The sequence below is a fragment of the Castanea sativa genome, chromosome 1 (genome assembly GCF_040712315.1).
Source record: "Castanea sativa cultivar Marrone di Chiusa Pesio chromosome 1, ASM4071231v1".
Classification (NCBI taxonomy): domain Eukaryota; kingdom Viridiplantae; phylum Streptophyta; class Magnoliopsida; order Fagales; family Fagaceae; genus Castanea; species Castanea sativa.
Window position 1 is genome coordinate 9,880,834 of NC_134013.1, and position 13,169 is coordinate 9,894,002.

A 13,169-nucleotide genomic window follows, 5' to 3' on the forward strand; every position below is an offset into this window, starting at 1 on the left:
GGCGAATGCTTTTTTTTTTTCTTTGATAAGTTTTTATTGAAGTGGCCAATGCTTGTACTCCGCATTGGAAACTAGTCCACAATTTTTTGTCATATCTGTTATGCAGTAGACTGTGCCTACCACTTACACATAAATTTATCTATTTTTTTTTTATCATTTGTATTTTACCATTGTTACGTCACCACTGTGACATAGAAATTGTGTAATAGTACGTAGTGCTAAATTTTTTTTTTCTATACTAAGGTGTAGAGAATAAAATTATAATAGCATCAATCAAATCTGAATTCCTTTCAAATATTGCTTTTTCTTTTTTATTTAAATATAGTTTTAACTTATAGAGTCAATTCTTAATTATTATTTTTTATTATCAAACTAAAATATTAATTGACATTTTGATGCAGGTTAGAATTGTTACTTATTGGATTCTAAAGTCTCAAACTTGTTTTCCCTGATTACCCAAGCAAAAAACAACAGGAACCAAAAAAAAAAGAAAAAAAGAAACTTTGATTTCCCTATTGAACGAGAGAATACGAATAATAGCAATAGCTTTTAATTTGCCCAACCGCTCAGCATAAATGTATTGATATCAATTACTAGTGAACATCAATTATTTGCCGGTACTGACTGTCAGATCCTTTACCTCCCTAGGCACGAATAGGATCGATGATATCAATGTTCAATGTTCAATGTTCAACTAACCCTCTTTATTTATTTAAGTTATTGTACTGACCACAATAGCTCCCCGGTGTCCTCAGGTGCCCGCACTGAAAGGACCACTTACGACTACAAACAAAGAATTAAAGAACGATAGGAAAAAATATATATATATATTTTTCACTTTTTGAAATTTTCTAAAATGGATACCCATTATAAAATAGTTATTTATTTATTTATTTTATTTTAAATAAACAAACACAAGAGAGAGAAAGAGATTTTAATACAAATTTACAAAAGTCATATTATAAAATACATTAAAAAATCACGATAACTTCTAAGGGAAGGTAGAGTAAGTTATATTTATACTATACACAATACATTTTTTTTTACACTCTTTTAAACAATGTGGGACAACAGTTCAGCATAAATGTCATTAATCAGTTAAATTATTAACAAACACTAATCGGTTAGAGTATTAACAAAAACAATCAGGAGAATATAATTAAATATAAATGGCCAAAATAAGACTTTTGATATATAAATTCTATATGAAAACATCTAAACTTTTAGGCCAATATATTTTTTTTAATAATTCAATATTACAATAGAGAGGAATAATTTGAATCCTAAATATCTTTAAAAACTAAGAAATACTGACCAATTAAAACTTAAACTACAAGATTCTTAATAAAAATAAGGAAAAGTTAACTGATGATTTAAGAACACTTGTTTAAAAAATTTTATTAGAAACTTCTTTTGAGAAAAGAAAAAAGTAATTATTTTTTTTACGGCTTTTTATATTTTTTATAAAAGTGGTGTTAAGACTTTCTTAAAATAGTTGAAAAATGTTAGCGGACACTATAATGTGCTCGTTAAGAATGAGTTATTGAGGAGCCTGGTTAATTAAAAATTAATATTAATTGATGTGGGAACTTGAAATATTACTAAAGTGATAAGTAGAACTCAAAAAGTTAGTTCCTCAAGCTCCACGCACATCTATAAAGCTATTCAATAATTTTTTTTTTTTTTGATAGGAAGCTAGTAAAAAATTTGACACAAAACAATTTCTTAACGCGACTATAAATACAATCTAAAATAGTTTATTAACAATTACTTAAGCCCTCGTTTAGGAGGAGGGATTAGAATAGAAATGAATGAAAAGAATAATTTTAGGATATTCTTTCATTCTCTTATTTGAGAGTTTTAATGGAGAGAATGGAACAAGAAGGAATGAACACTCATTCCTCTCTATTCCCTTAAAATTTCAAATTTTCGTTCGCCTAAAATTGGGAGGAACGGGAGGGAAGGAAATTAGATTTAATGAATTTTTTACTAAAACTCCCAAAATACTCCTATATATTCAACCATTTATTTTAAAATAGAGGTTTAATAGTAATATTGTCATAAAATGATTTCATTCTATTCCCTTTAGCTCTATGGTACTTCCAAACAAGATTACCTACATTTCATTAATTTTCATTCATTTATTTTAAAACATATAATTAAGATTACTTAATTTCATTCTATTTTTTTTTCATTAAATTCCTCTTGCTTAAGGGTGTGTTTGTTTGAAGATGAAATAAGATGGATGGAAAACTTTGAAGAGGAATGAGAAGGAAAACTTTTTTAGAGTGTGTTGGTTGGATGGGGAGGAAGGAAAATAAATGGTGGGATCGGGTGTTTTCCCCCGGGCCCACCAAAAAAATTTCTCCCCATAATGTGGCGAAAACTAAAGAGAAAAAACGAGGTTGCTTAAAGAACAAAAATGTCCATGTGCACTTGCACATGAGCTACGTCCACATCAGTAGCCTTTAATTATTTTTTCTTCTTCTTCGTTTCATCTAGTTGCTCTGTTTACTTTTTTTTTTCTCCTTCTTTTTGTCTGGTTGCTCTATTTACTTTTTTCCCCCCTCATCCATTTGCACATACACAATTTGTTTGCTAAATAAATATGTTACTTTTTTTGTTTTTTAATGAGGACATAATTGAGTGATTGCTTCTTCTTTTTTTTGGGGTTGTTTGTCATTTTTTTGTTTTGTTTTAATTGAGCATCATTTTTTAGCAATGGTATATGAATAAATTTATGCAACTTACTTTTTCCATTCATTCACCTTTTCACTCCCAATCAAACAAAAAGGAGGGAAATTAAAATCTTTTATTTCCTTTCACTTTTCTATCACTCTACAATTTTCTATTCTCTTACTTTTCCACCCCTCCAATCAAACAAGCCCTAAATACATTTCATTCCATTTTCTTATAATTATTTTATTTTATTTCATTCCTTTATAAACTCTCAATCGAAGTCTAAGAGTATTTGCTAATAAGACTAATTAAAATATACATTTAGTTTATTTTCAAAAAATATATATTTTTACTAGTGTTTGTTGGGCAAAGATAATTTTTACCAACTTATTTTACTATTCAGCTTATTTTTAGTACTTTTTAACTTATTTTTTATACTATTTATAAATCTTACTACACTTTTTGATAACTATTTTAACTAAGTTTTACTTTTATTTATAGTATTTTTAGTTAAAAGTTTAGTTTTAGCAAAATAAATGAATTCCAAACGGATCCTTAATCAAACAAACAAATAATAAATAAACAAATAAACAAATAAATATAGAGCAAACTACCGTACTTTAATGGTCCATTTGGATTGAAGGGGAGGGAGAGAGTAGAGTAAAGTAGAGTAGATTTAGCACAAAATTAACTTATTTTTAGTCAATACTACTCTACTCTCCTCTACTTTCCATTCTTCCTCCCTACATCCAAACAAGCCATAAGAAATTGGTACGAACTAAATTACTTTACCCTGATCCCCCAAAAAGAAAATGCACGGCGTTATCATAAGTTTATTCTGCCAGAATATTTAGTTTATTACGTAAAAGTATAATTGTATTTTGAAAAATATCATACGAAAATAAATTCACCAAACAGATCTTGGAAACGTCGGGACTTTGAAAGGTCATTGTTTTTTTCTTTTTTTTGATGGGATTGAAAGGTCATTGTTGAGAGCTCAGATACTCTCCCACCTTGCTATATGGAAATAACGAAGACAAATGAAATGGAAAACTTTAATATTGTCTTCCCAATTGTCTTCTAAAAAAAAAACCTACTATGAGGTGCGGCTTCGTGGTAGAAGTCTTTAAGTTACTTCACTTGATGAGCTTGGTGCAAGTGACGGAACCACCCTTGGACTAGTGGGGACAATGGCCCTCATTTAAAAAAAAAAATATTATTATATATATGTGTATTAATTTTAGTCATTTTGTTCTATAAAATTACATTTTATTTCTCTTTAACAATATTATTGATTCTTTTAAGAGTAATGCTATACTCACAAACTTTTAGTAATATTTTTACAAACTGTTTTGGTAGCAAATTCTTATTGATTCGCATATGAGCACATCACTCACATTATTTTTTTACTTACTAATAACCACTTGTTACATCAGTAATTTAAAAAAAAAAAAAACTTGTTGCTTTAACAGTTTCATCATTTTAGTGACCATAAAAAATTTAATAGATCTAAAATTTAAAACAAAATATACAAGTCCCAAAAAAAATCTTAATAACAAAAATTATTTGTAAAACTAAAAACAAAATTGAGCTCAATGAACTAATTTTATCCAAAATAAATAACCCTGCCATTTAAAAAATTCAAACAAAAAAAATTTTGTTCTTACCCACAAAAAAAAAAAAAAAACTCAGCAGCTAAGTAGTAGAATCAGAAGTTGAAACTGCTGTACACAATGAATAGTAAAATCGCTCTCCTAACTCAAAGTTCAAGCTCCGTCTCTGCCTCAATGGTACATATGATATTACCCATTGCAGTCATGTGACGTTCAGTTCATACTATAAACCTAAACCCCCTTTTTTTTTTTCATTAGGGAAAAAAGGGAAAAAAAAAAAAAAGTCTTTCCAATAGCTTTAGGTTTTAAATTAGAAGTACATTTTTTGTCCAGAAGACCACTACTACATCATAAATTATACAACCAACCTAGTACAGCGTAAATCAAATTGCGAGGAATCATTAATGTTCAACGAGAAGTATTGTTATTTATTTTAAATTGAGAAATGTTAATCAATGCCCCATGAGTATTGGTTTATGAACTGTTTTTAGAAATATTTTATAAGAGAATGATAAAACAATAAATATTGTTGACAGTTTTTCATATTTTTCATGAAAGTGGTATTAAAACTTTCTTATTATGGTTTATTAACTATTGCTCTAAAGATATCCGTTACTATGAACGTTTTAAATTTTGTCCTTCACAATTTACAAACCCATTTATGTACTGGGCAAAAAAACCATACCCATTATATTTTATGCACTCACATTCGATTGAAACCAATTGACTTCTTTGTTTTTTCTGACATATTTTGAGGAAATCCTCATTTGAAGCCAAATTCTGTTAAGAGGAGTACAAAATGGAAGACAATATTATGAATTTAGTTGTGGTTGGAGTCATTTCATGGTCAACAATTTTTCTGTTGACAAGGAGGGTCTTCCCCAAGCTTTCATTTGATTTCTCCAACCGAGTTGTTTCAGCGATTCATGCAACTTTAGCTGTGATATTGGCCTCTCTCACTGTTCAAGATTGGAGGTGCCCAGTTTGTCCCTTGGCTTCAAAATCTTCCCCAAAGCAGGTACTTAATCTAACGTGTTTGTTATTCCATTGTTTATGGGGTTGTTTTCTTTGAAATCTTTTGGAACTTTTCACACTTTAGTGACTCTCTGTTTGAGGTCTTGAACAAATTCTAAAAAAGGGAATTCTGTTGGAGATCCTAGTTTAAATTTAGTGATTGTTGTGTTTTAGTAACTCTCATATTGATGGTGGGAACTTGATCTATGAGCAGATGCAAACTCTAGCAATGAGCCTTTCTTATATGATCTATGATATGGTATGTTGCCTCTTTGACAAGCAAGTCAAATTGGACAATTCGATCCATCATCTAGTTAGCATTGTTGGATTTGGAGCAGGCCTAGCCTATAAGAAGGTATTAATCTTTACATATACATATATATATATATATATATATATATATATATTTTTTTTTTTAATCTTGGGCCAACAATTGTCTTCCTATGGAGTCGACACTATATTAGCATATGTTTGAAACAAAGGAGATTAAAAAAAAAAAAAAAAAGTAAAGAAGGTGGTTTGGAATCAATATACTAGTAGAATTTTGTATATTCTAATATCTTTCACTTTTTCTTCTTCTTTCTTCTTTTCTCATCTTTCTTCATCCAAATATAGGGTTAAGGTTCACTCGGAAATTCTTTGTAGAGTTAGGAATCTAACTTGGTATAAAAGTTTTGATTCTCAAGATTATCAGCTAATTAAGCCAGATCTAAAGGCTCAATTCCTAATTTGATTTTTTTTTTTTAAGTTACTATTACAGCCTTCAATTATTGGATAAAGTTTAACATAGTTGATCACCTAATAAACTAAATTAATTGTGTTAATTTAAACCCTTAACTTTTAAAATCATGTCTGAGTCTCATTTCCATTTAAATTTCACACATAATCAATAGTTGAAATTAGTTTATTTTAAAATTTTACACTTTATATATATATAATTGAAACCTCTGAAACTTTCATAATTTTCCATGTCAGCACAATATAATTAAGACGAAAATACAGTTTTGGTTCCTACATTTTGGGTCAATTCCCATTTTGGTCCCAAAATTGATTTCGTTACTAATGTCATCCCTAAAAAAAGAAAATTGTTTCTAAAATGATCCTTACCGTCAGTCAACCAATGGAAAAATCCTACGTATCTAACGAAATGCATTGTTTGCTGACATGGCGCTGACGTGGCCATTAAAATATTATTAAAAAAAATTATTTGGCATTTTTTAAATGCCACGTCAGCATTTTAAGTTTTTTTAAAAGCCATGTCAGAAAATTTAAACAAAAATAAATTAAATTTAAAAAAAAGCCTTAAATCTAATTTAATTTAAGCCTTTAATTTTTTTTGGTAAGAACATAACAATTTGTTCTTCATGTTCTTTCCAAATTCCAGAAACAAACCCAGCAACTAAATCCAATCTCCAGCAACCAAATCCAATCTCCATCAATGCCAAAAAAACAAGAAATAAATCCAACAAACCAATCAATCTCCAACAAACCCATAAACTCATAAATTTCACATTCAAACACACAAGAACAACACAAGAACACCATCTGCTCCAAGATCCAAGATCCACATCATCGTCCAAGATCAACACAAGAGCACCGACTGTATCATCGTCCAAGATCCACAACCCAAATCACCCAAACAACCGCTATCAAAAGCTCCGCATCACTCGAAACCCACCATCTCCCTAGTCAACCCAATAATATGGGTTTGAGAGCCACTGCCTGGGGTTTTGGTCATGGCTAGGATCAGGCCTGAGAGAGGAAAAGAGAGGGTGAGGTAGAGAGAGGTTTCGCCGCCGGCCTCCTTCAATCGGGCCTGATCTGCTCCAGACCACCGCCGGCCTCCTTCGATCGAGCTTGATCTGCTTCAAACCACCGCATCTCATTATCTCCTCATCCCCCTCTCTCTCTCTCTCTAAACCCAAATCACGGGTTCTCTCTCTCTCTAAACCCAGATCACAGGTTCAAAATGGGCTAATGAAAAAAATGGTCTAATGAAAAGAAATCATTGAAATTAAAGAAATTAAAAAGAAATTGTGAGAGGCCGAGCTTCGGGTATTTTCAACTTAAATTAAAATTAAGAAATTAAAGGTTTATTTTTTAATTAGATTTAAGGATTTTTTTTTTAATTTAGTTTAAATTCTCTGATTTGGCTTTTTTTATTAATTAAATTGCTGACGTGGCATTTAAAAAATGCCAAATAGTCTTTTTTAATAATGTTTTAATGGCCACGTTAGCGCCATGTCAGCAAACAGTGCATTCCGTTAGACACGAAGGATTTTTCCGTTGGTTGACTGACGGCAAGGACCATTTTAGAAATGATTTCTTTTTTTAGGGATGACATTAGTAACGAAATCAATTTTGGGACCAAAATGGGAATTGACCCAAAATGTAGGGACCAAAAGTGTATTTTCACCTATAATTAAATAAAATTATCATTTTATATAAATAAAATTATTTTTGCTTAGTCCAAACTTAACAAGGAGTGAAACTCTATCTCTCTAACAAGTTCAACTTAAACTCAAACTCTTTTTATAATTTTTCTTTTCCTATAATTTCTAAGTTGATAAAAATCTTTTGGATAAATATCAAATTTTTGGATTAAAAAAAAAAAGCTAATAACAACATGATTTTTACGGTATAACAGGAAAAAAAATTGTAATTAACGTTAACAACTTGATTTCTATGGTATTTGATTTTAAATAAATTCCTTCTTTTTATGCTTATATCAACTTCATCACAACTTTCATTGGGAGGATATACGAGTTATTGATAATAAATTTATTATCTACTTTTTTTCAAATATTTTTTTAATTTAATTTTTTTAGATAAATATCAAATTTTTGGATAACAAAAAAAAGGGCTAACAACATTGATTAACAACATGAGAGAAGTCAATGGAGGGGAGGAGACTAGAGAGTTTTTGGACCTTTTTTTTTTGTGAGTATTTCATAATGTATTATTTTGGGTATTGGGTATTTTGTTATCCAAGTAGGAAATAGAAAGCCTAGGTATAAATAGTTGATTTGTTATTTGTTGTTTCATACTTCTAAAAGGAATTAGGGTTATTTGGAGTGTGGTTTTTGGTGGATAAGGCTAGAAAAATATATAAAGGTAAGGTTTAGAATATATTAGCAATTCTACAAGGAAATATATGAACTTAACTGAAATTTTACGTGATTAATAATGTTATTTTTTTATTTTTTATTTATGGATTGTGGCAACATGGTTGAGACTTCTATGCAAAATACAAATGGAGTAAATACAAAAAATACCTAGAGGTAATAGATGCTTGAAATTATTTAACATTTGTTAATTATCTTGTGCGTTGCACAAGTTAGCAACTAGTAACCTTTAAACTTGTGTTCCATTTGACATATTAACTAGTTTTGTTAAAATTTAAATGGAGAGGAGATTTAAAGATGAAATTGACCAACATTGGAAAAAGTTTCTTAGGGCACGTTTGGTATGTATGTTCAAACAATAGTTTTAAGTTTTTTTTTGGAAATACATGTGGATGAAAAAGTGTGTGAAAATACGTGTAATATTGTTTAAAAATTGAAAACATGTGTTTAAACACATGTACCAAACATGTGTTTGCAGACTTAACCAAATTTACCAAGTAATATCACACATTTCTTTTTTATGTAGTGTGGATCAGAGATGGTCGCTGCATTATGGATAACCGAAATTTCCAGCCCTTTCCTCCACCTAAGGGAGCTTCTCAAAGAGCTTGGTTACAAAGACACCGACCTTAGTTTGGTTGCTGATGTGAGTTTAAATTCTTGGGGATCTTACCAACTTTTTTATAGTTTGTGCTAAGGGTAGAACTTGGTTTTGCAATATTAGCATACATCTAGATTGTAGTTTGTGTTTACACATGAAAATATTCAATAGTAGTGAGTGATGATGATGTGGTTTTACCTTGGTAAGTGAGGTGGTTATCTTGGCATTTGCGTCAAGTACTATAAATAGGTTATTAAACACCAGAATTAAGAAAATTTAATTGGACATATGACGCATAATTAGATAGTAATGAAAAAATAATTTGGATTTAATTTGGATTCTTATTGTATTTCAACTTTAATATAATATGATATGATGTTCTTAAAGTTTCCTTTGAATATTACATACGACTTCCTAATTATGAGCAAAGTAAAATTTAACAATAGATAATTAGATACTATTGTTCAATATAAGTTGTAATGTATATTTTTCTCAAAACGAAAAATACAGTTAACTATTATATATTGATGTGCACTAACAAATTCATTACGGCTGCTTGTGTTTTTCTTTAATATATATGCCCTATTTGACTTTTTTTTTTTGTTGTTGAAAAATGTACAAATATTTCATTTAATAAAGTATTAAATAGACCTTAACTTGTGCCCGTAAGGCATTAATAACATTTGTTAATAAAAGTTTTAATGGAAACATAGGAAAATTCTTAGGTACTCTTAGAATACGGAGAAATTGTGTTCCCTCTCACATTTGTGGTAAACTCTACCATGAGTTTAATAAGTGGACTCCACTATGAATGCGAGAAGATGAAACATCATTCTTTGTGTTCCGAAAGTATCTAAGAATTACTCATTCACAAGGGTCTATCATTGACATTATTTTCATTACGTACCAATCACAACAAATCTGTTGATAATTGTGAAAAAATTATTAAAAAATTTTGTCACTAAATTTATTGAAGCTCCATCCACAAATACAACCAATACGATTTCACCAACATCCAAGTCCATGTAATATACAGTGGATTTTTATTGATAGACTTCAACAACCTAATAAAAAAACGTTCAAATTACTTTTTTTCTTTTATTATATATAATTGGTGCAATACATTAGGTTTTCCTATACATTCAAACACATTGTTACATTAAATTTAGTAATCCTTAGAAAAGTAACTTAGTTTGTGTTTTAATAGATTAATAGAACCGTGTTTGAATTTAATTAAAAAAGCTTAATATATGGCACCTAAATAACTTCATCTAAATTTTACCTTTTAAAATTTAAAATATCCCTATCATTCATGAATGCACCCCATCTAAATACACGAATCAAATGCTGTAATGCTGTCAAACATTCACTTTTTGAATGGACAATATAATAAATCAGGGTCATTACTAACTTTGGAATTTGCACAGATTTTGTTTGCAGTAATATTTACATTCGCTAGGATGGGGGGTGGGCCTTATCTCACTTATGTGACTTTGGTTGCTAACAATCCATTTCTCATAAAGGTAGGCTACTATGCTCTATATAGCAATGAATTTAAATTTAACTTGTCTGAGAACTTGTCTTGTTTGGTTGTATCTTCCTCTAATAATTCATGTGTTCATCGCATTATTTAGGCAATGGCTTTGGGTTTGCAACTGGTTAGTGCCTTCTGGTTTTACAAAATCGTCTTGATGGTGAGATACAAATTGACAAAGAGGACTAGTACGAAAGTTGCGTAAAACCTATTTGAACCCAGAAATTGAAATGGGCTATAACCTGATATTGTGATCATCAAGAATTCAAAGTCCTGCCTGTGGTCGAACTCGCCGGCAACCTTATTGCTCAAATCATTTATGTAGATCATTATTGTGATGTTCTAATTTGATTGTTTGTGTGTCTTGTGTAGCTATGTGATGAGTTTAATGTCAGGTGTTTAGTAGATAGATTTGGACTTTATTAATAATTACAAGGAGCCTCAATTGTGACTAGTCATTTTGAGGTACAACGCAGATATGACTAGGTTAGCGCTTTTCCTTGGATTGTGTATTTTATTGTATTCCTAGACTTTTTAAACTAGTGCTATTTTTCTTTAGACAAAAAATAATCTTATTGGCATTAATTTTTTTTTATGAGAAATGATATGTTCACAATATTTTCACAACATTTTTACAACAAATCCTAAGTAGTAGGTTGTTACTGGTTGTTATTGTTGGGGCGAAAAAGTAATCTTAGTATTAGGTTTAAATTTGAACTTATAACAACTAACCACCTATGATTTGTTGTAAAAATGTTATGGACGCAGTACCCCTCTTTTTTTATTATCTACTATTAACAATTTGTCACATAGATTTTATTGTGAAATTTTTATGAAAATGTTGTGCCCATAACTTGCATTAAGGGAAAAAATAATTTGAAAAGAGTCGTTAGACTTGTTACTATTAATAATTAATGAGTATAATAATTACAAAAAGAAAAAGATAAGTCTTAATAAAAATTTATTGCAAATATTTATAGTTGGAACTGCCGAGGGCTTGAGAATCAACGTGCAGTCGATGTCCTCTCTCACTTGGTGAGGGAAAAAGCTCCCAAAATTTTGTTTCTTATGGAAACAAAACATTCAGTTGATGAGATGCGTAGGATTCAAGTAGATCTACCATATCGGTGCATGTTAGTGGTGCCGAGTATCCGTAGAAGTGGCAGGCTAGCACTTTTGTGGATGGAGGAGGTGGACTTTCATGTCCAAACTTACACACGTAACCATATTGATCCTCTTATTTTTAATGGCTCTAACCCTACATGGAGTTTGACAGGTTTTTAAAGATGGCCGGAAGAACAAAGGAAGCACGAGTCATGGCAGCTACTCAAGCATCTTCACACTAGGATCTCAGCCCCTTGGATCTGTGTTGGAGATTATAATGAGATCTTGTCATCCAAAGAGAAGCAAGGTGGCGTACCAAAGCCATTGAACCACATGGAAGCTTTTCGGGCTACCCTTCTGCATTGTGGACTTGAGGACCTTGGTATTCAAGGAAACATTTTCACTTGGAACAATGGTAGACATGGGAATCCATTTGTACAGGAATGACTTGATAGAGCATGTGCAACGATGGAATGGAAGGAAATCTATCCGGAAACTCGGGTCTTTCATCTCCAAACCTCATACTTGGACCATATTCCGATAGTCATTGCCACACAAAACCCAATTCAGAGGACTAGAAGACGAAAAGTGCTACGAAGGTTTGAAGAAAAATGGGCTACCGACCCTCAATGTGAGGCCGTGATACAAGATGCATGGAGGGTAGATGTGAGACATGGCAGCCCTATGTCAAAGATATTTGAAAAAAATCAAAAGATGCAAATTTGCCTTGGTGGATTGGAGTCGTGCATCAGTTGCTAGTTCAAAAACAATACTCCAGGAGAAACAAACACAATTGGAAGACCTATGCTCTCTAAATAGTGTTGAACATCTAAATGCTATTAAAGGACTAAAGGTAGAGATCAACAATCTGTTACACTAGGAGGAATTGTTTTGGCGACAACGGTCTCGTTCCATTTGGCTACCGGCCGGTGACAAAAATACAAAGTTTTTTCATCAAAGGGCTAGCCAACGCTGACAGAAAAATCAAATCTTGGGCGTCTTTGATAGTGAAGGAAGGTGGGGCACATCAGAGGAAAGCATTGCCCACATTGCAGAACACTACTTTCAGCAACTATTCACCTCTTCCCACCTGACCACTATTGATGGAGTGCTCAACTCAGTGGACAGATTGGTCACTCTAGGTATGAATGCCACTCTCCTTCAACAATACACTTTGGAAGAAGTCAAGACAACCCCCTATTTCAAATGCACCCTTCCAAATCACCAGGTTCTGATGGTATGACTCCATTCTTTTTTCAGAAATTTTGGCAAATTGTCGGGCATGATGTTATAGTAGCAGTGTTATCTGTTTTAAACTCAGGGCATATGTTGAGAAAAATAGACCATACACATATTGTTTTAATCCCCAAGAAAAATGACCCAAAACACATGTTTGATTTTAGACCGATTAGTTTAGTCAATGTAGTTTCTCGTATTATATCAAAGGTTATTGCTAATCGCCTAAAGATCATCTTGCCTAATGTGACTTCTGATGCTTA

The 13,169-nt window shown here is 31.2% G+C and overlaps 1 protein-coding gene across 2 annotated transcripts; it reads left to right on the forward strand.

Annotated features, from left to right (window-relative positions):
- Positions 1-4,927: 4,927 nt before the first annotated feature.
- LOC142622211 (uncharacterized) lies at positions 4,928-11,182 on the forward strand. 2 transcript variants are annotated; one of them, XM_075795654.1, is made up of 5 exons: positions 4,928-5,310; positions 5,521-5,661; positions 8,958-9,077; positions 10,460-10,555; positions 10,667-11,182. In XM_075795654.1, exons 1-5 carry the CDS (start codon positions 5,092-5,094, stop codon positions 10,769-10,771), a joined length of 681 nt encoding a protein of 226 aa, XP_075651769.1. In that variant the 5' UTR covers positions 4,928-5,091; the 3' UTR covers positions 10,772-11,182. The 2 variants fall into 2 exon arrangements, with proteins under 2 accessions (XP_075651769.1, XP_075651770.1); XM_075795655.1 differs by lacking the exon at positions 10,460-10,555 and having other exon boundaries at positions 4,975-5,310; positions 10,667-10,901.
- The last annotated feature ends 1,987 nt before the right edge of the window (positions 11,183-13,169 follow it).